Raw genomic sequence first — 22,583 nt, 5'->3', positions numbered from 1 at the left:
AAAGGGTATAAGATGCCACCACTCTGTTTGGGCAGCGTTTCCACCCCCACATTGCAGAGGTGTGAATTGACTACACAAGGAAGGTGTAAAGCAGCAGCATACCAGACTCCTTGATTTCAGTTAGACTGCTCAGCCAAGCGAGGGCCACAGGATGGCTCATTTCAGGTTCACTAGCCCCACATTGCTCACAAGTGCAGGGCTGTGCCCACTGATTTGTTATTATAAGAGCTAGACCACAGGGTGTCAGCTTGTATGTGGTGTGGCCTGCCTTTGATCTTGGCTGTCCTGGAGAATTTAATTGTCTGTTGCTGGAATATGACATTTAATGCTGTTCATAGAATGCTTGAGGATTTGAACTTGGGTGACAAACCCAATGCATATGAATCACATTTCCCCCTCTCTGCTATAGTCTATTTATTGCAGGTAGAGCTGTGACTTGCCAATGCTGGGTGTTCTTGTAAAATATGTGCCGTGGCCCCCTTCTAGTGACTAGTCTATTGAGAGGATAACAGCCTACAACTGCTGCCAGTTAATGGAGTTACTGCTTTAATTCTTCGGGTGCATTCAGATGCTGCTGCTGACCTGTGGTCATGATATTATTTCTTAACAAGTATGAACAATTTAATATGTTGGTGGAAGGGCCAATCCTGCAGCTAACACAGCAGAGAGAAGCCAGAGTCCGTTCAGACTGAGTTAGTTTTTAGTTCATCAATAACTGTTTTTGGGTAGCTTTAATTATAGCCCTAGATGTGCCCAGTAGGTCCTGGGAGGAGCTGCTCAATGGATTTCACAGAGGTTTGCAACAACCTGGGGATTTCTCAAGAATTTGCTCTAGTGAGGAAGGTGATCTCTGACCTCTCCCAGAATCATTGCTGGCATGTCAGAGGTTAATCCCCCTCCTAACCTCGTAGAGCTTGGTATCAGGATCTTTGGGCCAGACTGGTGGCTGGTGTAAACCAGCAGAACTTCGCTGAAGTAAGTGGAGCTATGCTGACTTATGCCAGTTTAGGACCTGGCCCTTTGAATTCTGAGCTGCTGATGTCTCTCACTTGCAGTTTAACCACACTGGCTGCTCATGGGTTATCAATTGATCCCAGGCACAGTTTACAGACTGTGACAATGAATACGGTAATATTTATTTACAAACACCATTTCAATATCCTATTTGCAACACAGAGAAAAATCAATGACAATACAAAATACATTTAAAACAGCCCTGTAAACTTCTGACCCTGCAATCTTGTTCCTATCATGCAAGAAAAACACATGCTTGACTCTAACCTAGGCCCCCTTCAACCCAACTAACCAGATATATCTCAAGGTTTTGGGATGATTTTAACAAGAACCTTGTCGAAAAGTATGCCTGCCTCTGGGGGAGAAAAATTCTTAGCCTACATTTTCACATAAACATTTCAAAGTGAAATGGAAGAGCTGGAACATTCCTTCCAGTGAATTATGAACATGTGTGATTGCTGCTTTTCCAAACTCTTAAATACAAACTCACACCCTGATCCTGTAAGCACACCTGGCAGTGCAATGATATATTTATTTGCTATATATTATTCAGCCCCCAGATGTCTCCCAGTGCTGTACGGAGTTCCAGTCAGGGGATGATGATTTTTTGTTTACCAGGAACAAAGCTGAGGCTTAAGTTGTGTGGAAGTCTGTTTAGTTGTCTGAAGTTCCTAGTTATTTCCTATAATAAATGCTTCTTGCTTAAGAAAGACTGTGATTCCATTTGCCATGGTGCTGAGTAACTTGATGCATGGGTGAACAGTTGCAAACATAGGGCCTTAACGTTTCTGAAAATAGGAAATAAGAAACACAAACGCCTATAAACAGACAATAAAAAAGAATCCGATGTCAGTAGATTAAGGTGTGGTCAGTTTCAGACCTTGCTCCATTGAATCTTGTCCTTTATGGACAAACCTGGCAGATCTTTCTTTCTTATCCCTAAAATTGTTCCCCATAAAAAGAAAGAGACGTCCTAAAAATGCACACAATGGAGGAATGTTGATGAGTGCCGCTCAGTTTTTGGGGAAACCATAAATATAAAGGACCTGATTCTCCTTTCTCTGACACTGGAATGACAAAATGGCACTTCCCTTGACTTCAGTGGAGTTATAATGCCCTAAAACTGGTATAACAGACCAGAAACTCAGACCCATAGACTTTATGGGGCTTGCAATTGATTTGTTTAAGGGACTGTAAAAAAAAAATTGCCCCAATATGTTGTTTAAGCAGGGCAATAAAAGATCAAGGTTTAGATTCCATCTAAAACTCTGAAGTTTATGGAGGTCAATTCTGTGCCCCGATTGGTTTTCTTTAAAGCTTTTTGTAGCAGCTAACTGTCCTGCATTGCACTCTTTGAAATGGTGGCTGGTGGGAGCCTCCATCTTCAGCCTGATGCTGTAGAACTTGCTTTTCTGCTGTCCCATCATTTATTATTATTTAATATTTATACTGCAGGAGCATCGAGGGGCCTCAATCATTGTACCAAGCGCTATGCAAGTGAATAGAAGGTGGCAGTCCCTCGTCTCTGCCCCAAAGAGCTTATTGTCTAAAAGACAACAACTAATAGGTAGATGGGACAAGCAGGCCAGGTGGGAGAGAAAGATGATCAAAACGAATAGGATGTGTGTCGTTCTCAACCAATCAGGAACTTTAATCTCTCGCCATTAGCAATTGGCAGTTTTCCATATGCGTTATCTTAAAACTGACCTGTGCTAAGTGATGGCATCTCCAGTCCTGTAGGGACGTGGGCCCGAGTCCTCAAAGGTATTTAGGCACCCCATCCCCACTGACATCCATGCGCCTAAATATCTTGGTTTCTGTGGGAATTGTGACACTATATGGATTTGTTCCACAGCAACGTGGTGCCCCATAGATCAGAGTGAGGCTTGGGGGCATATCCCTATGCAGAAGATGTCTTTTGGGGTCAGGCTGAAACCTGTTTGATCCATTCCCTCTGCAGTTTTACTGGTGACTATTTCCTGGAATTTGGAGGAAGCCGAAGAGCTCCCCATCCTTGTATTAGTGCCCCCCTCAGGATCTGGGAATTTCATACGCAGCTGGAACCTAACCTCCTTGCAGATTTTGATGGTAGCAGTACGGGTGGATGAGCAAAGACCCAACCCAGTTCTTGAGCCAAAGCAAACTTTTTTTGTTGAAATGTGAAAAAGTTCAGTTAATCTTTGGTGTTTGAATTCTGGATACAGGGCCTGACCTGGGCTATAAAACTTGGCTCCATATCTATGAAGTGGTAGCAAGGATAGCACGGCTTTTATCCAATCTGTAGGCTGCCGCTGGTAGGTTATTCAGGGTTATGCGCTCCTTCTTCTGAAGCACTTCGTACTGTCATTAGGATACCGGATTTTATGGACCACTAGACTGATCTAGGATGGCATTTGCTATGTTCCAGGGTTGAATTAAACCTCCAATCTATAAGCAGCACGAAGAGCTTAACTGAACTGCCTGGTTTCATTGTGAGTGTCCGCATTCACTCTGCTGGATTCAAATCAGCCCAAAACTTAGAACAAAACCACATGAATTGAGCCCGACTCAAATGTCCGTCCAGACCCACAGGAACTGAAACCAGCAAGTTTGGCTCTGCTTTAGTTATTGCATCATAGACAAATTCGTGGCAGACTGCAACTTTAGCCATGTCTACAGTGCAGAGTCTAGGTCAGTATAGCTATGCCGGCATGGCCCCCTAGTGTAGACGCTGCATATGCCACCAAAAGGAGTTCTTCTGCCGACGTAACACCACCACCTCCCTGAATGACGTTAGTCACGTTGACAGAAGAGTACTTCTGTCAGCTAAGTCGCGTTTACAGTGGGGGGGTTCTGCCGGCCTAGCTAACACTTCTAGCCAACACCCCGCCATGCTGGCACGACTTTATCGTGCAGACCAGGTGTGACAAATCATTCCTTAGTCGCTACCATATGGGCTGCCTCGTCTTTCTGCTTCAGTGGCTTCACCGCTATAAAGAAACCTTACGGTCTGCCTTTATTTTTGCTTGCTGACTTCATTTGATGCCTCATGCTGCTTATTCAGTCCATTTTTCTCTTCTTCCAGGCTGATTCCTGCTGTACAAAGCATAGATCCCGAAATGCTGTCCTGAGATACAGATCCTGTTTGGAGTGGCAGAGAAGGGGTTAATACCCCCCACCCCAGTCCAGAGGCTAACACAGGTGCATTTTCTCAGCAGCGCTTACCAGGGAGCTGGGGAGGAAGGGAATGGGGTTGAGCTTGTCAGCTAGAGGGAGCTTGCTCTGGCTGGAAGGACTGCAAGAAGAGTAGATATTGAACGCTGGGGCTGAGACCTACCTTGTCTCTGAGAAGCCAGCATTTGCTGTAGCACAAGGACCTCACGATCCACTCAGGCCAGCGTCCCACCTCTGTGTGCTTCTTCAGAGAAAGGGGGGGAGGGGGAAGTCCATAATCCACCTGGCCCACTGTGCAGTAGTAAAGACACTTACACTTTCTTTTAGCCAAGCTTGGCCACAAGAGACCCTTTCCCCTTTATTTATATGAATGCAGAGCTTGCAGACCGGATCGTTTTTCTGCCTGACTTCTGCAACCGTGAGCTGTTGCGCACCCGTTGCTTTTTAAACCACTTTGTCAACTTGTTCAGTGCGGTTAAAGGGGATGCGGTCTGGTAAAATTTCATAGACATTTAACTTGGACATTGGGAAAAAGTTCCTAACTGTCAGGGTGGTTAAACACTGGAATAAATTGCCTAGGGAGGTTGTGGAAGCTCCATCTCTGGAGATATTTAAGAGTAGGTTAGATAAATGTCTATCAGGGATGGTCTAGACAGTATTGGGTCCTGCCATGCGGGCAGGGGACTGGACTCGATGACCTCTCGAGGTCCCTTCCAGTTCTAGAATCTATGAAACTGAATCCATTTCTGCCCAGGGATGTGTGGAGTATGTGGGGTGTGGATCCGGAGCTGGTTTGGCCCCGCACCTTGTGGTAAAGTAGGTATAAACGGCCACTTATCTGCTTTGGCAGGATTTCCCCCCCCGGGAGCATGGGTTTCAATGCCTGGGCAAGCTGCCACACAGGCCCCTCAGTTTAACGCACTTCATTTGGGCTCTTGGGATGGCGTTTTCTTTCTTTTGCACGAAACCTCTTGAGAGCTTGTTTCCCCTACAGCTAGACTAGATCCTATTAATGTCACTTTTTAACTGCATTTTTGTGGTTCTTTCCATTGATAGTTTATTGTTAAATAACATCACAGATGAAAAAGAAGTTTAAAACCCCGCAGATTTAAAATGTTTATCTGGGTAATAGCCCTTTGGATTAATACCTGTAGAGCATCCAACTTTCTTTCCCTGTTTGTTTACTTTTTGTATTTCTCTTAGCTTGGCTAATGAGTACAGAACGGTCAAATTCACTTTTCTTTCTAATCACTTTCACTTCCTGGTTCTCATGCTTGATTTGGTCCTGCTTTGATCAGGGGGTTGGACTAGATGACCTCCTGAGGTCTCTTCCAACCCTGATATTCTATGCTTCTATGCAGTAGATAATGCTGCAATACTCAGGTTTGACTTCTGCTTCCCCTAAATCATGACTAGGATTTGAAGTAGGGCTCTTCAGCACCATACCCCACATTGCTACCACTTGAGCCAAAGGAGTAAATCCATTAGATTGTAGTAGCAGCAGTAGTAGGCTGTTACCTTGTGGTGGGCTAGCAGCAGCGTGGCTGTGATATACACTCGGAGTGTTTCACCAGAAACCCTGTTTCCTTTTAAATGAGGTGGTGGGGGGAGGGGGCAGGAGGCGGGAAGGAAACTCTTCTGCTGGCCTTATGGTTTTCTAGACGTTTCTTTTCATGCATCTATATTTTGGACTCCTCTTATCCCCACACTGTTCCTGTGAGCCACACAGTGAAACTAAGTGTTGAATTTGTAAACCTGCCTATTAACAAATAAAATATCATTCTGTCCCTCTGAGCTCCTCCTCCACCCAGACTGGCCCATCAGAGCCACCCCAAGATTTTGCGGCCTGGGGAAATCGCCAATGGAGAGCTCACTTTTCTCTGTTTATTGGTCCTCTTTATATTATATCCCACCCCAAGTCTTAGAGAACAAGTTGTCCTTCCCTCCCTTCCTCCATTTGTGGCCATTTGGATTCTGATGTCAACGTCTCCTTCAGTGCGTTTTCCTCTTTGCTCATTTGTGCACAGTTAATCACTGGAGTGTTGTGAGGCAAAGCACAGCTCGCAGGCCTGGTTCCTCAATGTGCCTTGCGTTCTGGTTTGAGCTGCTGTTGTTGTTATTCCCATTGATTCATTGAATCGCAGAAGCATCTGCAATACAGATCCCCAGTTGTGGACCAGAACCCCGTTGTGCTAAGGGCCGTGCTAAGCAAAACGAGAAAAGGGTTTAAAAATAAAACCTACCCAGGAGAAACAACGAGGAGTCCTTGTGGCACCTTAGAGACTAACAAATTTATTTGGGCATAAGCTTTCATAGGCTATGACCCACTTCCTCGTTGTTTTTGCTGATACAGACTAGTACGGCTACCCCTCTGAAACCTGCTACCCAGCAGACTATCACCTCTGAGAGGCGAGGTCTCTGGAACGGCTTGCACATAAGGCTTTTGTCCCATTCAAGCCAAGGAAATGAAATAGTAAGACAGGGTCTGAATTTTGCATTTAACCAAATACAGTATGACAAATGCAACAGGGGGTGGGGGGAAAGGCTAGCTTTGCAAAGGACACCACCTGGTTCCAAAAGGGCCAGAATGGATTGAGGATAATCATTGGCCTCTAGTTTAATGACAGGATGATTGGAGCTCATTAGTTCACTGCCTGCTGTCCAGACGTACGTACTTTCCTTCATTAAGTTACATGAGCTGGATCGATGACTGCTACCGTAAGGTAATAGGGGCGTTCTGCCTTTAAAGGCAGCCAGGGATGTGTTCTAAGGTAGGGGACCGATGTACCACATGTAGTATAAGGATGTGACTAGAACAGTAGATGACAATGGAGTGGCTGGTGTATATATGTACCACTGCCCATTGCTGGATGGAATGAGTTCATCTCAGCTAGGTGTCCTAGCAGTACAGGGTCTAAAGAAGAGGTTTATAAAATTACCTAAGGGATTTGACTGCACAAGGGAGCGCCTCTGTGCCCAAATCCCTTAGGTGCTTTTGGAACGCTTCCCTCCTACAAGCTTTTCCCCGTTAGCTCATATGTAGCAGCCTACGCTTTAGAGGCAGATGCGCATGAGCTCTATCCCCACAGTTACCAGGAAATCCCGAGAGGCCGTGGCGTGCAGCATTGCGATGACCGGATAATCCGAGATGCCAGTGGATTTGTTACTCAGTTGACTTCTAGGTTGTAATGTACATTACTGACTGAAGAACACATTCTGTTACTTTTGGGGTCACAATTCTAGACGTAGGCGCTCCCAGATCAGCTGGTGAGGCCTCTAGCCCCAAAACGTCCCCTCATTAGAACTGTATTTTTGGAGAAGAAAAATGTGTGGAGGGGAGATAGGTGCCCCTGGGAAACACTGAAAAACGAGGCCTGTGTTGTGTATTTTCTGGAGGGGCATAAATGATTATTGGTATTAAAATAGCACCCGGAAACCCAGCTAAGATCAGGACCCCATCTTACTAGGTGCTCTACAAACACGTAGTGTGTCCCTGCCCTAAAGAGCTTACAATCGAAATAGACAAGACCGAAGGGAAGTGTTACGGGCTCCATGGTACAAAAGGGATACCGAGGCACAAAAACTTGCCACAATGAGTCTGTAACAAGGCAGGAAATTTAACCTGGGTTTCCCGAGTCCCAACCCAGTGACTTCCCCGTAGAAGGTTTAGTTCTTAGCAGTTCGTTCGCTCCTGTTGTTTATTCTTTATTGGAATTTATAAAAAGCGTCAGAAGGATTTTTTTTTTAACATCCAAGCCGTCTCCATAGCAACTAATGGTTTTGTCACGAACGGATTATGATGGGAGATGAGGAATAAGGGGTAGGAGCAGGCTCACTGCTAGGCAACAAAGACCTACATTTAATGCACAAGTTTCAAGAAATGGGTGGGAGAGAAAAACACAAAACACATCGAAGGACAGCAGAGTTGTCTGTACACAGAATAGCGTTCAAAGTTTTTGGTCTAGCTGGGCCAGTGGGGTGACTGTGCGCAGGGTGGACTGCACATTTCTAAAGATCTCTGCTTGTCCTTGCAGTAGAGCGGAGCGAAGTTTTTTAGACTAATAGTTTATGTGATAAAAAATGCAGTGTTGGTCAATCCGGAACTATTTGTGAATTTGACACAACTGGTTTCAGCCATTCCCAAAATGGCTGGAGAAGAACCTGATGCCGCTGCCACAACACTTCACAATCATTAGCCAGTGTTTGCGACACTGCCCTGGGATTTGAGGGACTTACGTTTCAACCCCTGAGACCCGAAACAGATTTTCTCAATTCATCAGAAAGTCCCCAAAATTTCAGATTCCGTTAGAACTGAAAAATCAGTTATTTGCTGAGCCTTTAGCCCAGAGACAGCAGCCGTATTATTGCTGCAACCTGTTCTCTCTCTCTCACCCTACCCCGTGCACCCACCTCAATACTTTACTTTTGTTCTTTCTTGTTTGCTGTTTTCCGTCGTCTGAAGCAAATCATTTTAGACTGAAACCCCAAGGTTGTGCGTGGAAAAAACCCAAGAGGTTTTTCCAAGAGGAATCAGCACCTTTATTAGGTACTAATGTAGCTCAGTGATGGCAGGTTATTTACTGTAGGGAACAGTCCTGCACTGGCAGATAGCTGGGTTGAATGATGTATTAGGGCTTTTCTTTCTCTAGTGTCTGTGATTTCCTGGAAGTTGCCCATAGTGACACCTGTGGAGTCCATTCAGTCTGGGACATTGAGGAGAAGCTCAAAATAGGAGAGGATATTCTATCGTCCCTTAAGAAAGAATAAAACCCCTTCTGGCAATGCTGCAGTTAGAGCGAGGACCCTGTAGCCTTAATGAGCTATCAGCATTTGCTATGGATTGTGTATGTCACACATGGACAGTAACAAGTGTTTTCCAGGTCCACAGCACAATGACGAGGGAAAGTTGCAGGGGCTGTGTGGAAAACTGCTAATTAGAGCAGTTCTCAAGCTACAAGCTTGAGGAACCCAAAGGTTAGCTGTAAATTAGTCTAATGAGAAGCTGAGTGTGTCGTGTAGGAAGCTGCTGTATGCTCCGATCTCACATTGACTTTTGTGCTTTGAACATGCCCGGACTTTTCCTTCCTATTAGAGCAACTGGTGTAAGAAGGGTTGCAAAAGAGTTCTGTTCTAACACCCCTTTCCTACACACACGTAACATTCACCGCTGGGCATGAAATGACTCCTGTTTGGCCTCGGCCTGAAGGAGAAGGTTATTAATTAAAGTGACGTAGGAGCTGTCATCCTGGAGCTGATGTGAGGTCCATCTAGGCCAGTGTCCTGTCTCTGACGGTGGCCAGCACCAGATGTTTCCATGGAAGGTGCAAGAAAGCTTGAGTTATGGAGCAACCTTCCCATAGGGAAGCGGTTCTCAACCAGGGGTCCGGGACCTCCTAGGAGACCATGAGCAGGTTTCAGGGGGGGCTGCCAAAATAAACCAGAGAGCAGGGCTGACGTTTGACTCCCTGGGGCTCAGGGCCGAACCCAAGGGGGCTGAAGCTAAAGGCCGAGCAGCTCAGCTCTGCAGGGCCCCTGTGGTGTGGGGCCACAGGCAATTGCCCTGCTTGTTACCCCCAACACCAGCCCTGGTGGGCCATGGAGGTTTTTACAGCATGTTGGGGGGGGCCTCAGAAAGAAAAAGGGTGAGAACCCCTGCCCTAGGGGAAGTGTTTCCGAACCCCATTAGTTAGCGAGGCACCTGTGCCCTGAAGCCGAAGGTTTTATATCCCTCCAGTAGCTGCAGTTGCTTGGGCATTCAGAAAATCAGGACGTCTCAAGTTGGGGCTCCAAAATGTAGTGGATGCGTCTGAAAATGTTTCTCCAAGTGGTGTTAAATCTGGTGCCTGTTTGGAGGCACAAGTGAAACGAGTTGGTAGTTCTCCTCCCAGCTCCTTGGGGGACAGGTATCCCTTGGCTGTCTCAGCCGGAGGCTAAGGATTTAAGAGGCCAAAGACTGCTCACTCTTAGCAGTCATCTGGCTAAGTGAATACTGAGGCCCATGGACTGGGCTGGGTGAAGGAAGCTAATACTGCCCCATTGTCCTGTGGAGCACTAGATGATTTCACTCTTCACCAGCGTTATATTTGCATTAAGCCCTGTTTTCTCTTCCAGACACATCAATGTTCGGCTTGTGCAATAACTCTGGTGACCTAGGAGGAGTTTCTGCCCTAGGAAGATGAGATTGTTATATGCCAAGATACTTACGCTAGCAGCCCTCTTGGCGCAGTCTGAAGCCTTGGCTCCGCATGAAGGTACGTGTGTCCCGTGCTGTGTCCAACAGAACCAAGAGCAGGGTAGCTAATGCTCATGGCAGAGAAGTTAATGTCTTTTCCAGGTGGCTGTATTTGCTAGTGTAATGAGCGGAAGCTACCTGGGGGCACTAGTGGGGCTTGAACCTGGGATCTCTAGCATCAAGATCACAGGCTATTGTCACTGGACACTAGCAGGCTAAATAGTCTTTGCAGCCAGCCACAGATAGGATCGTAGCTACTAAGCCAAGACATGTGAGCTGTGAATTGTGGGAAACCGAAGAGGATTGTGGGAAGTGCCAGGTTGTATCAGTCCCATGGTTCATCCTGTCTCTGATATTGCCCAGTGCCAGATGTTTTAGAGGAAGATGTAAGAATCCCACCGTAACCCCTGCCCCCCCCCCCCCCCCCCCCGCATAGTTCTCATCCTGATCTCTATTAGTTAGACTCAGTCAGTGTCCATCTGCGTTTGTCAGCCACCAAGCAGACAACCTTGGGGTTTGCATTTGTTTTCCGCTGGCTTTTCTTAATGCCACACAGGGCCAGTTAGGGGATCAAAATGGCACAAGGTCTCATCTGCTCCCTCTCTTTCCATCAGCCACAATCTCCCCTCTGATATTTTCTTTGGCCCCACGTAGGGCATTAAAAAGTAATCCCAAGAACTGCGTGTCAGTGGGCGGGAGCACTGCCCGGTCACTTGGATCTGCGCAAGTGGGCGTGACATGCCACTGCTCTGATCTGCTTGTGTTTTACGCTCAGCACAGGTGTAAGTGACCGCCCCAGGCACATTGGCAGTGGAGAATTAGCTCTGCAGAGTCTAGCCCACCTCTCTGTGTCTGGAGAGGCCCTTGTCGAGGGGAACTGGTGGGAAAGATGTCGGGGGGGGGGAGCTATGTGAGTGAGGGAGGAGAACTGTCACCATGTGGGTCCGCCCATCTCCCCCCAGGGTGAGGGAGGCAGTAACAATGCCCTACATAGGCTACTTCAGCTACCGAGGAGGAAGCTTGCTCCCCATTGTGCCCCACCTGCATCTCCCCAATGTCAGGTCCAGCTAGGTCAGCACAGGAGGCAGGCGCTAGGCACTGCCGTACCACGGTGATAGGATTTTAGTCTATGTGCTATCAGCAGCATGGGGCAAAGCATAACGGGCTGTCTCTCACTACCTAGTCCCCCGCACCTCAGCGAGCATATTTCTACTCCGTGCACACTAGAATCGGTGCAATGGGTTCACCAAAAATCTGCTTTCGTAACATACTGTTGAAGCTTGTTTTGCACGTCTCTAGTGTCTGTGCATTAGAGGATAATAGCCTACTAGTGCAGTTAGCTGGTAGCATTGCCCCTTGGCTCAAGTGGTAAAGCTCTGTCCTGGAGAGGTTGAGGGCTGTAGGTTCAAACCCTGTTGATGACCCATATGGGGTAAAAGGGCCACTATGACTGGGTAGTTTGAAGTAGATGTGACTTTCTGCTGCTGAAATTCAGTCCCTGGGAAGTCCATAAGGGCCTGCAAACTGCTTCTTGCAGGCAGACTAATCCAGGACCTGGCTGGGTATAAGGGTCCAGCTGCTAGACTATGCTGTACTCTGCAGACATTCAAAGAGGAACATAGGGCTTGCCAGACAGGATTGAGCTCTAAGCTTTTAAGAACGTGCCTGGAACCTTCTGAAAATTCAGCAAGGGGTTAATGGTAGCTTAGGAATTGGCTGCAAAATTAACTTGATTAAATTCCTGCCCGTCAATTAAGCCAATATCTTTGACTATAATGCCATTTAATTCGCAGCCTGGAACAGTGCAATAAATCAACGTTTACAGATGTCTCCGGCAAACCTTTGATGGATGAAACGGGGTAATTTCGGAAGTGCATGGAAAATTTCAAATAAAATCATATCCCCCTGTGATTAATATAGCTGTCTGTGTTGGTATTTGCTCCAGAAGGCACCAATCCAGATAGGCTTAACATCACATGCTTTCAAAGACCGCATCAGGTGCCTGACCCAACCAGGCCGAATGCTCTCTAGTTGCAGTGCCAAGCTGGGTCCTGGTCCTGCATGGCTCTGAAGGCCCTGTATGAAGGGGCCCTTGTCAAGGGGCAGCTGCTCTTTATGGGGAGCTAGGGCCCAGCCTGCCTGTGGCTGCCTTATGAGGGTCCCACCTGGGGGTAATTGACTGCCCCAGGGGACTGATTACTAAAGAAGCACCTGGACCTAATAAAGGTTACTGGAGCTCAGTTAGCGTGAACTCCAAAGGGAGAGAGGAGACTGAGGGAGGCCGGAGGCAGAGGGCAGAACAGGGAGCCTCGAACCTGGGGAACCTACCAGGATGGGGAACCTGTAAGAGGCGCCCCCAGAGAGGGGAGCCTCCTAGTCAGAGGGCTTTACCACTCGTCCCCAGACGTTGGCCGGAAGCCCGGCCTGGCAAGGATTGCCCGCTGTCCCTGGAGACGCATCACAGCACGCAGACCTCCCTGAACCTGAGCCTCCAGAGAAGGATGTTACTCCGGTAGGGGCAAGAGACTGGAACCAAGAGAGCATTGGAGGGATACCGGGTAGAGATGATCGGTGGACTCAGGTGGGGGACATGGCTGAAGAATGACCCGGTCACCCCACTGGGACGTTGGGGTTAACGTTTTAGTCATGGTTCTGCATTGGCTTTTCTGTTGACAAATGAGACTCTCTGCAAGGAGGGGCTCTCTCGCACGTAACTGGCTGTTTGCACTTGCTGATCCCCTGGATGAGGGGCAAATTAAGTAAAGGCTCATCTGCAACACTGCACCCGTCCACACGGGGGCGTGCTGGCTCACGGTGTATGCACTTACTGTTATTCACAACAGAATTCTGACCTGCCGCTGCCCCCTGACAGAGAGGATTTCAGTGACGCTACTCAGGACTGATCTGTCTTGAGTGGTCAGATCCATCTGTGCAAAGTGGATGCAAACGAGGATGGTAACAGCCTACAGCTGCTCCGCCTGGGGTAAATGACAGTTCAAGGAAGGCAGTGGAGATTCAGGCCCCTTGCAGAGCACTGACTGTCTGTGTGGGTGTGTCTACACCCACAGAGAGCTGAAGGTGTAATTTCCACCTCAGGCAGACGTACCCACACTAGCTCTGGTGGAACTAGCGTGCTAAAAATAGCAGCATAATTATGGCTGTGTGAGTGGCAGGATGGGTTAGCCACCTCAAGCACAATCCTGTCTGAAACCTACCTCCAGCTCCAGTGCAGACATACGCTGTAAGTAATGATGACAGGATTACCTACCCTGTAGGTAGCAAAGGCTCCGATCCTACAGACGCTTAGGCCTATGTGTATATGTGTTTGCAGGATTGGTGCCAAAGGTGAAAAACCCCCCGTGGGAGCTATTTGTATTGCACGTAGTACCCAGTGTGCTCGGTGCTTTTGTATACCAATTGCAGGCTGATTTTTCAAACCACAGCACCCTCTTGTTTTGCTTTTAAATCTTCGCCCATCCTCTCCGGAGAATGTGGATGATGGATAGATTGAAAAGGGTTGGGGCGTGGGAATTGGGAAAGGGACAGGCCCCTCTCTCTGACAACTCATGTTGAGATTTCCGGGAAAGGGAATCCACAGAATTTGGCTTTGACTTCCCCAGAGGATCTCTTGATTCACGGGAACATTGCAAATACCCAGTGCCAGTTAAAACGGGAATAGCAAAGTCTTGTTATTCTGGGATTAAAAGAATCACTCAGGCTCAAACAGCTCAGCTGTGGCCTTCAACCATGTAAAAGAAGCAGTGAGAGATAAAAAGACCTCCTTTAAAAGTGGAAGTCAAATCTAGCGAGGTAAATAGAAAGGAGCATAAACGCTGCCAAATTAAGTGTAAAAATGTAATAAGAAAAGCCAAAGAGGAGTTTGATTAATGGCTAGCCAAAAACTCCAAAGGTAATAACAAAATGATTTTTAAGTGAACAAAATGATCAGAAGCAGGAAGCCTGCTAAACAACCAGTGGGGCCCCTCAATGGTTGAGATACAAAAGGAGCACTTAAAGACGATAAAGTCATTGCGGAGAAACTAAATGAATTCTTTGCTTCAGTCTTCACGGCTGAGGATGTTAGGGAGATTCCCAAACCTGAGCCGGCTTTTGTAGGTGACAAATCTGAGGAACTGTCACAGATTGAAGTGTCACTAGAGGAGGTTTTGGAATTAATTGATAAACTTAACATTAAACAAGTCACTGGGGCCAGATGGCATTCACCCAAGAGTTCTGAAAGAACTCAAATGTGAAGTTGCAGAACTATTAACTATGGTTTGCAACCTGTCCTTTAAATTGGCTTCTGTACCCAATGACTGGAAGATAGCTAATGTAATGCCAATATTTAAAAAGAGCTCTAGAGGTGATCCCGGCAATTACAGACCGGTAAGTCTAACGTCTGTACCGGGCAAATTAGTTGAAACAATAGTAAAGAATAAAATTGTCAGACACATAGAAGAACATAAATTGTTGGGCAAAAGTCAACATGGTTTCTGCAAAGCTAAATCATGTCTTACTAATCTATTAGAATTCTTTGAAGGGGTCAACAAACATGTGGACAAGGGGGATCCAGTGGACATAGTGTACTTAGATTTCCAGAAAGCCTTTGACAAGGTCCCTCATCAAAGACTCTTACGTAAATTAAGTTGTCATGAGATAAAAGGGAAGGTCCTTTCATGGATTGAGAACATGGATTAAAAGACAGGGAACAAAGGGTAGGAATTAATGGTTAATTTTCAGAATGGAGATGGGTAACTAGTGATGTTCCCCAAGGGTCAGTCCTAGGACCAATCCTATTCAATTTATTCATAAATGATCTGGAGAAAGGGCTAAAAAGTGAGGTGGCAAAGTTTGCAGATGATACTAAACTGTTCAAGATAATTAAGACCAAAGCAGACTGTGAAGAACTTCAAAAAGATCTCACAAAATTTAATGTGGATAAATGTAAAGTAATGCACGTTGGAAAAAATAACCCCAACTATACATACAATATGATGGGGGCTAATTTAGCTACAACGAATCAGGAAAAAGATCTTGGAGTCATTGTGGATAGTTCTCTGAAGATGTCCATGCAGTGTGCAGAGGCGGTCAAAAAAGCAAACAGGATGTTAGGAATCATTAAAAAGGGGATAGAGAATAAAAAGGAGAATATATTATTGCCCTTATATAAATCGATGGTACACTCACATCTTGAATACTGCGTACAGATGTGGTCTCTTTATCTCAAAAAAGAAGAAGAAGAAGAAGAAGAAAAAAAAAAGAAAAGGAAAGATATACTGGCACTAGAAAAGGTTCAGAGAAGGGCAACTAAAATGATTAGGGGTTTGGAACTGGTCCCATATGAGGAGAGATTAAAGAGGCTAGGACTTTTCAGCTTGGAAAAGAGGAGACTAAGGGCGGATAAGATAGAGTTATATAAAATCATGAGTGATGTGGAGAAAGTGGATAAGGAAAAGTTATTTACTTATTCCCATAATACAAGAACTAGGGGTCACCAAATGAAATTAATAGGCAGCAGGTTTAAAACAAATAAAAGGAAGTTCTTCACACAGCGCACAGTCAACTTGTGGAACTCCTTACCTGAGGAGGTTGTGAAGGCTAGGACTATAACAGCGTTTAAAAGAGAACTGGATAAATTCATGGAGGTTAAGTCCATTAATGGCTATTAGCCAGGACGGGTAAGGAATGGTGTCCCTAGACTGTTTGTCAGAGGGTGGAGATGGATGGCAGGAGAGAGATCACTTGATCATTACCTGTTAGATCCACTCCCTCTGGGGCACCTGGCATTGACCACTGTCGGTAGACAGGATACTGGGCTAGATGGACCTTTGGTCTGACCCAGTATGGCTGTTCTTATGTTACCCACTCCTTCCACAAAGGCTTCTCATGTAAGGTACACGGCATGAAAAATGAAATTTAGTGATTTACACACTGATCCCAATTCTGTTTTTCTTAAGCCCCGTGTGATCCTGACAGGGCCTGGCGCAGAGCGAGGGTGGGAAGAGGTGGGGTGGGGGTTTGGGGAAGGGGTGGAGTGGAGTGGGGGCAGGGCCTGGGGCAAAGTGGGGGCAGGAAGAGGCGGGGTGGGGGTGGAGGCTTGGGGGAAGATGTGGAGTGGGGGCAGGGCCTGGGGCAGAGCGGGGGTGGGAAGGGGTGGGGTGGGGGCAGGGCCTGGCGCAGAGCGGGGGTGGGAAGAGATGGGATGGGGGCTTGGGGAAGGGGTGGAGTGGGGGCGGGGCCTGGGGCAAAGTGGGGGCGGGAAGAGGCGGGGTGGGGGTGGGGGCTGGGGGAAGATGTGGAGTGGGGGCAGGGCCGGGGCAGAGCGGGGGTGGGAAGAGGTGGGGTGGGGGTTTGGGGAAGGGGTGGAGTGGAGTGGGGGCAGGGCCTGGGGCAAAGTGGGGGCAGGAAGAGGCGGGGTGGGGGCTTGGGGGAAGATGTGGAGTGGGGGCAGGGCCTGGGGCAGAGCGGGGGTGGGAAGGGGTGGGGTGGGGGCAGGGCCTGGCACAGAGCGGGGGTGGGAAGAGATGGGATGGGGGCTTGGGGAAGGGGTGGAGTGGGGGCGGGGCCTGGGGCAAAGTTGGGGCGGGAAGAGGCGGGGTGGGGGTGGGGGCTGGGGGAAGATGTGGAGTGGGGGCAGGGCCTGGCGCAGAGCGGGGGTGGGAAGAGGTGGGGTGGGGGCTTGGGGAAGGGGTGGAGTGGGGGCAGGGCCTGGGGCAGAGCAGGGGTAGGAAGAGGTGTGGTGGGGGCTTGGGGAAGGGATGGAGTGGGGGCAGGGCCTGGGGCAGAGCAGGGGTAGGAAGAGGTGTGGTGGGGGCTTGGGGAAGGGGTGGAGTGGGGGCAGGGCCTGGTGCAGAGCGGGGGTGGGAAGAGGTGGGGTGGGGGCTTGGGGAAGGGATGGAGTGGGGGCAGGGCCTGGGGCAGAGCAGGGGTGGGAAGAGGTGGGGTGGGGGCAGGGCCTGGCGCAGAGCGGGGGTGGGAAGAGGTGGGGTGGGGGCTTGGGAGAAGATGCAGAGTGGGGGCAGGGCCTGGGGCAGAGGTGGGGTGGGGGCTTGGGGAAGGGGTGGAGTGGGGGTAGGGCCTGGGGCAGAGGTGGGGTGGGGGCTTGGGGGAAGGGGGAGCTTGGGGGAAGGGGTGGCGTGGGGGCGGGGCCTGGAACGGAGTGGGGGTTGAGCGCCCCCCAGGAACAGAGGAAGTCGGTGCCTGTCCGATTATTGATATGAGAGAGAAAGGATGGCCCAGTGGGAGTGCTAGGTTCAATTCCTTGCCCTGCCACAGGCCTCCCTGTGTGACCTCAGGCCGGTCATTTAGGTTCAGATTCTTAAAGCAATACCATGAACCCTTCTGGACCGAGATCACCAACGAACTCAATGGCAATTAGGTGCCAAAGTACCTTTGGAAGATGTAGGCCTTAGTCTGTCTGTGCCTCAGTTCCCCAGTGAGACCACTGATAGACTGTGAGGCGCTCAGATGCTATGGTGACAGCAGCCATGTCATTACCTAAGATGGAGAGAGTTGCACAGGGTTTGTCTACCTGGGCCAGGTTCTGATTTCCGCCTCCTTTGGCTGCAGTATCGTTGGGGGAGTTACATGACCCCGCAGCGCTGACCTTCCCTCAGATGGTTTATGCACTAGCTGATCCGTTACAAGCTCTGTGGAACAGAATCAGCCTCTCAGCCCACGCAGCCACTCTGTTCTTCTCCCCGCAGCGTGTGGGACGGCGGAGGTGGCTGACATCTTGTTCCTGGTGGGTGAGTCCTGGAGCGTGGGAGAAGGGAACTTCCGGCTGATCAAAGACTTCATCTACAGTGTGGTCCTCTCCTTCGAGAACGTGGTAATGGGCAGAGAGGGCGTTCGGCTGGGAGTGGCGCTCTACGCGGAGAAGCCAAGGTGGGACAAACCTTCATTTCCTATCAACACAGAGAGTCTCTAAGTCCCACCTCTGTCTGGCAGTGAGGCTGGAGTGGATGTATGTGAATCATAATCCATTGAAAGGCGCATTCAAATTTAAAACGGGAAAGGTGCATTTAAAAATACTGGGGCTTGGTCTGAGGCCCTGCCAGACGCCATAGTGATGGGCAACTGGGGTGACCAGACAGCAAGTGTGAAAAATTGGGAAGAGGGTGAGGGGTAATAGGCATCTATAGAAGACAAAGCCTCAAATATTGGGACTGTCCCTATAAAATCAGGACATCTGGTCAGCCTATGGGCAATCTTATGCACCCCTAGCTCTGACGGTGGTGTTTGAAGGCTTGAAGAGCTTATATTGAATGATTACTTTCATTTGGCTATTCCATAACTCAGCAATGAGATTCAGCTACAAGCTGAAGCCTGGAACCGTCCCTCTGCCATCCAAATACGCCCCCCACTTCCAAAATGGAGGATGACCGTACCCTAGATCCTTACACAGCAAAGACACAGCGATCGTGTGCTGGTAGCTGACATGATTATTTAAGGGTTGGGCTTCTCGTGCATTTTCCAAGTTCCGATCTGCAGCCTGCTGGATGGGGGTGACAAAGGCCCAGATCCTCACAGGTTTCCTCAAACTGAATTCAGTGGGAGTTAGGGGCCTGAATCCTTTTAAAAATCTGTCTCAGAGCCAGCAAGGGGGGTGTCCCTTGTCCCAGTAAAACTGTTTTGGGGAAGCTTCCCAATGCTGCCCTCAGTTCCATGCATACAGGCAATGGCATTCGTAGCCTCTTTGTCATCTCCCTTCCTGGTGAAGCCAGTGGAGTTGCGTTGATATAGAACCGGCATCAGATTGAGGAGAACCAGTCCCAGTGAGCTTGCGTGCTGGAAAGCACCATCACCCTCCGTAGAGTTTAATAAAGCTTTTTGGATTCAACTCGGTTATTTCGCACGCCGACGTGGGGCTGTAAAATGGTGGTGTAGGTGCCTGAGCCCGAATGTCTACACCGCCATTTTACAGCCCTGTGAGCCTGAGTCAGCTGCCATGAGCCAGCTGCGGGCATTGAATTGCTTTGTAGACAGACCCTTAGAGTCATAGATTCCAAGGCCCGAAGGGACTGTTGGGATCGTCTGGGTAACGCAGGCTAGAGAACTTCCCCCGAATAATTCCTAGAGCAGATCTTTTAGAAAAACATCCTCCCTTGATTTAAAAATTGTCTGGGTTGGAGACTCCACCGTGTTTGACTGGTACTAGTGGTAACTGCCTTACCCCCTGGGCCCCGCCCCTGGAGATCCATATCCCTCATTCAGTGGCATGACATTTCAGTGGGAAGAAGGGGAGCAAAGAGAGCTGGTGTATCCGCCTGTGATGTCCTTTCACTGACCCTACGTGCCCTCTCCTCTCAGAAGGAGCTGAGGTTTGGAGTGCTGGCCTATGCCTTTAGATGTTGTATTGTATGATCTCTACTGTGATTCACGGGGGATGCAAAATAAACACTCTCTTTCGTGCCCCCCTTTTCTTCCTGCTCCCAGGATGAGTATCGAGTTGACGGATTACGTCACCATTGAGGAGGTGCTGGTGGCCGTCAGGGAGCTCTCGTTCCAAGGGGGCAGTGTAAAAACAGGGGATGCCCTGGCGTTTGTGGCCCATGTGGTCTTCAGTCCGGCAGCAGCAAGAGGAGATGCAGCAAAGGTCAGTCTGCCCTACATGGTCATGGGGTTGAACTCAGGACTTCTGCATCTAAGAGCATGAGCCTTGACTGTTTGAGCTAAAGGAACAGCTTTGCTAGCTTGATGGCAGTAGCAGACTCAGGAACCTCTATACATGGCTTAGCGTCTAGAGGGGGACAAAGAGTCACCCTGTGATAGGGCCGGTTATGTGAAGAACAGCTGACATGGTGAATGGATTGTGTGTTCCTGGAGGGTCTCCTTGGAGAACATGTAGCCCAGCATGGCAGAGCAGCAATGAAATCGGGCACCGCTGTAATTTCTTATTAAAGAAGCCCTCTTCTGACTGGGTCACCCGCTTCCCCAAATTGAAATGCTGCATATTTCTTTCCCTGCTAGGGACTTTGAATTCTGAAAAGCCTCAAATTAAGACACAGTAGTTCTTGTTTGCTCTGCAGACCCACAAGAGACCGGGCAAAGGGAACGTTGCGCGGCCTGTCTGGCCCATTCTTCTCAGCTGACTGCTACAAGGAGGTTGCTACCAAGGTGGCGCCGAGGAGTGAGCAGTGGAGTACAGAGCCGCTCACTCCAGCCTCTGTTTCTGATCTGGCCCTGGTTGATAGTGGCTTAGAGTGGTTACCATCTGATGGCTCATTGCTGGTCTCAGGACAGTGGGCCATGGTCCTGGTGTCTGAGATGCACTAGCTGGGCAGTAGAAGGTGCGGGGAAGGAAGCTTGCATGGATGCGATTCCTATTCCGTGGAGAAGCAGCAGATTCCCCTTTCCAGGGTCATCAGCCTGGCTCCTTCCTTGCCGAGCTCTCCGAGGAAGCGCCTCATCCGCCGGTACAGCATGGCGGTCAATCGCAGTATGTGGCGCAAATTGCCCACGTTGGACACCCTGGTTACCTGGCTGTGGCTCTCCTTCCTTGCAGATCGTTGTTTTAATCACAGATGGGAAATCTGCCGATTCTGTTGAAGATGCGGCTGTGGCGCTACAGGACAGAGGCGTGACAGTGTTTGCTGTGGGTAGGTATGGTAGAAATGAAGACATTGTGTTTTGTGTATACATGGTGGAGTGCACACGAATGCGTGCTACATACACTATAGGATCTACACCATAGAATACTGCATAGACCAAGGGCTATACACTACAAAATATTGCATATCCCCCAAGGGAATACACAGCAAAGGGAACTGCATCTACGCCATGGGAATACACCTCTGAACACTGGGTCTGATTCTCTGCTCCGCTTTGCAGGAAGCTGTAAATGGCGACGCCCGGTAGAAGGCAATGGCGAATCAGGCCTCTTGTTTTCCCTTCCTTTCCCCACCCCCGCACCTTTAGGAATTAAGAATGCCGACAGGAACGAGCTGAGGAAACTAGCTTCCACGCCCGCCGAGGAGCATGTGCTTTACACTGAAGATTTCCACTTGCTGGGGAACGTGTCCCCTAAGCTCTCTCGAAGGCTCTGTGTCACGGCCTCCGAGCCTCCGCGCCCCACCAGGCCGGCTATGAACGGTGAGTCTGGGCCCCTGCCCACTCTTATTTTCTGTTAGGTTGAATCAACCCCTTTCTCTGGGGAGGCTCCTACATCCCATTAGACTTCCTCTCCTGCATCCCATTTATTCACATCGATGGATTTTTAGGGCATGTGCGATCCATAGGGTTTGGCCACACAGCATTTATACCCTGGGGCTGGCCCATTTCAGCTCATTCAGACTCGTGGGACTCAGGCTACAGGGCTGTTCAATTGTGGTGCAGATGTTTGGGCTTGGGCTGCAGCCCAGCTGTGAGACCCTCCCCACTCATGGGGTCCCAGAGCCCAGGCTCAGGCTGGAGCTGCTTGGGCATTGCCAGCAGATCGAGGGACGTGATTGTTCCCCTCTATTCGGCACTGGTGAGGTCTCATCTGGAGTACTGTGTCCAGTTTTGGGCCCCACACTACAAGAAGGATGTGGAAAAATTGGAAAGAGTCCAGCGGAGGGTAACAGAAATGATTAGGGGGCTGGAGCACATGACTTATGAGGAGAGGCGGAGGGAACTGGGATTCTTTAGTCTGCAGAAGAGAAGAATGAGGGGGGATTTGATAGCTGCTTTCAACTACCTGAAAGGGGGTTCCAAAGAGGATGGATCTAGACTGTTCTCAGTGGTGGCAGATGACAGAACAAGGAGTAATGGTCTCAAGTTGCAGTGTGGGAGGTTTAGATTGGATATCAGGAAAAACTTTTTCACTAGGAGGGTGGTGAAGCACTGGAATGGGTTACCTAGGGAGGTGGTGGAATCTCCTTCCTTAGAGATTTTTAAGGTCAGGCTTGACAAAGCCCTGGCTTGGATGATTTAGTTGGGGATTGGTCCTGCTTTGAGCAGGGGGTTGGACTAGATGACCTCCTGAGGTTCCTTCCATCCTTGATATTCTATGATTCTATGATGTCTACACTGCAATTAAACAGCGGCGTAGCCTAAGCCCCGCGAGTCCGTGGCAGCTGACACGGGCCAGCGGCGGGGGGTTAATTTCAGTGTAGACATACTCTTAGAAAGCAGCCAGCCGTCAGTGCATCTGGTTTGTCATTCAGAGGGCAGTGACCACACTATGGTCACTATGGTGACG

General features: G+C 48.9%; 1 protein-coding gene across 1 annotated transcript in view; it reads left to right on the top strand.

The window, feature by feature from the left end:
- The window catches only part of LOC128830334 (collagen alpha-1(VII) chain-like), a 181,470-nt gene that overhangs the window by 15,827 nt on the left and 143,060 nt on the right, over positions 1–22,583 (top strand). The window contains exons 2-7 of the mRNA XM_054016154.1: positions 4,079–4,194; positions 10,279–10,418; positions 18,106–18,286; positions 19,838–19,997; positions 20,907–21,000; positions 21,320–21,493. Coding sequence (XP_053872129.1) covers positions 10,343–10,418; positions 18,106–18,286; positions 19,838–19,997; positions 20,907–21,000; positions 21,320–21,493 — 685 coding nt within the window. The 5' untranslated portion in view covers positions 4,079–4,194; positions 10,279–10,342. The remainder of the gene's footprint in view (positions 1–4,078; positions 4,195–10,278; positions 10,419–18,105; positions 18,287–19,837; positions 19,998–20,906; positions 21,001–21,319; positions 21,494–22,583) is intronic.

This window comes from Malaclemys terrapin, chromosome 1 (genome assembly GCF_027887155.1).
Source record: "Malaclemys terrapin pileata isolate rMalTer1 chromosome 1, rMalTer1.hap1, whole genome shotgun sequence".
Classification (NCBI taxonomy): domain Eukaryota; kingdom Metazoa; phylum Chordata; order Testudines; family Emydidae; genus Malaclemys; species Malaclemys terrapin.
Note: the sequence above shows the minus strand (reverse complement) of the source record. Positions and strands in the feature narration are given on the sequence as shown.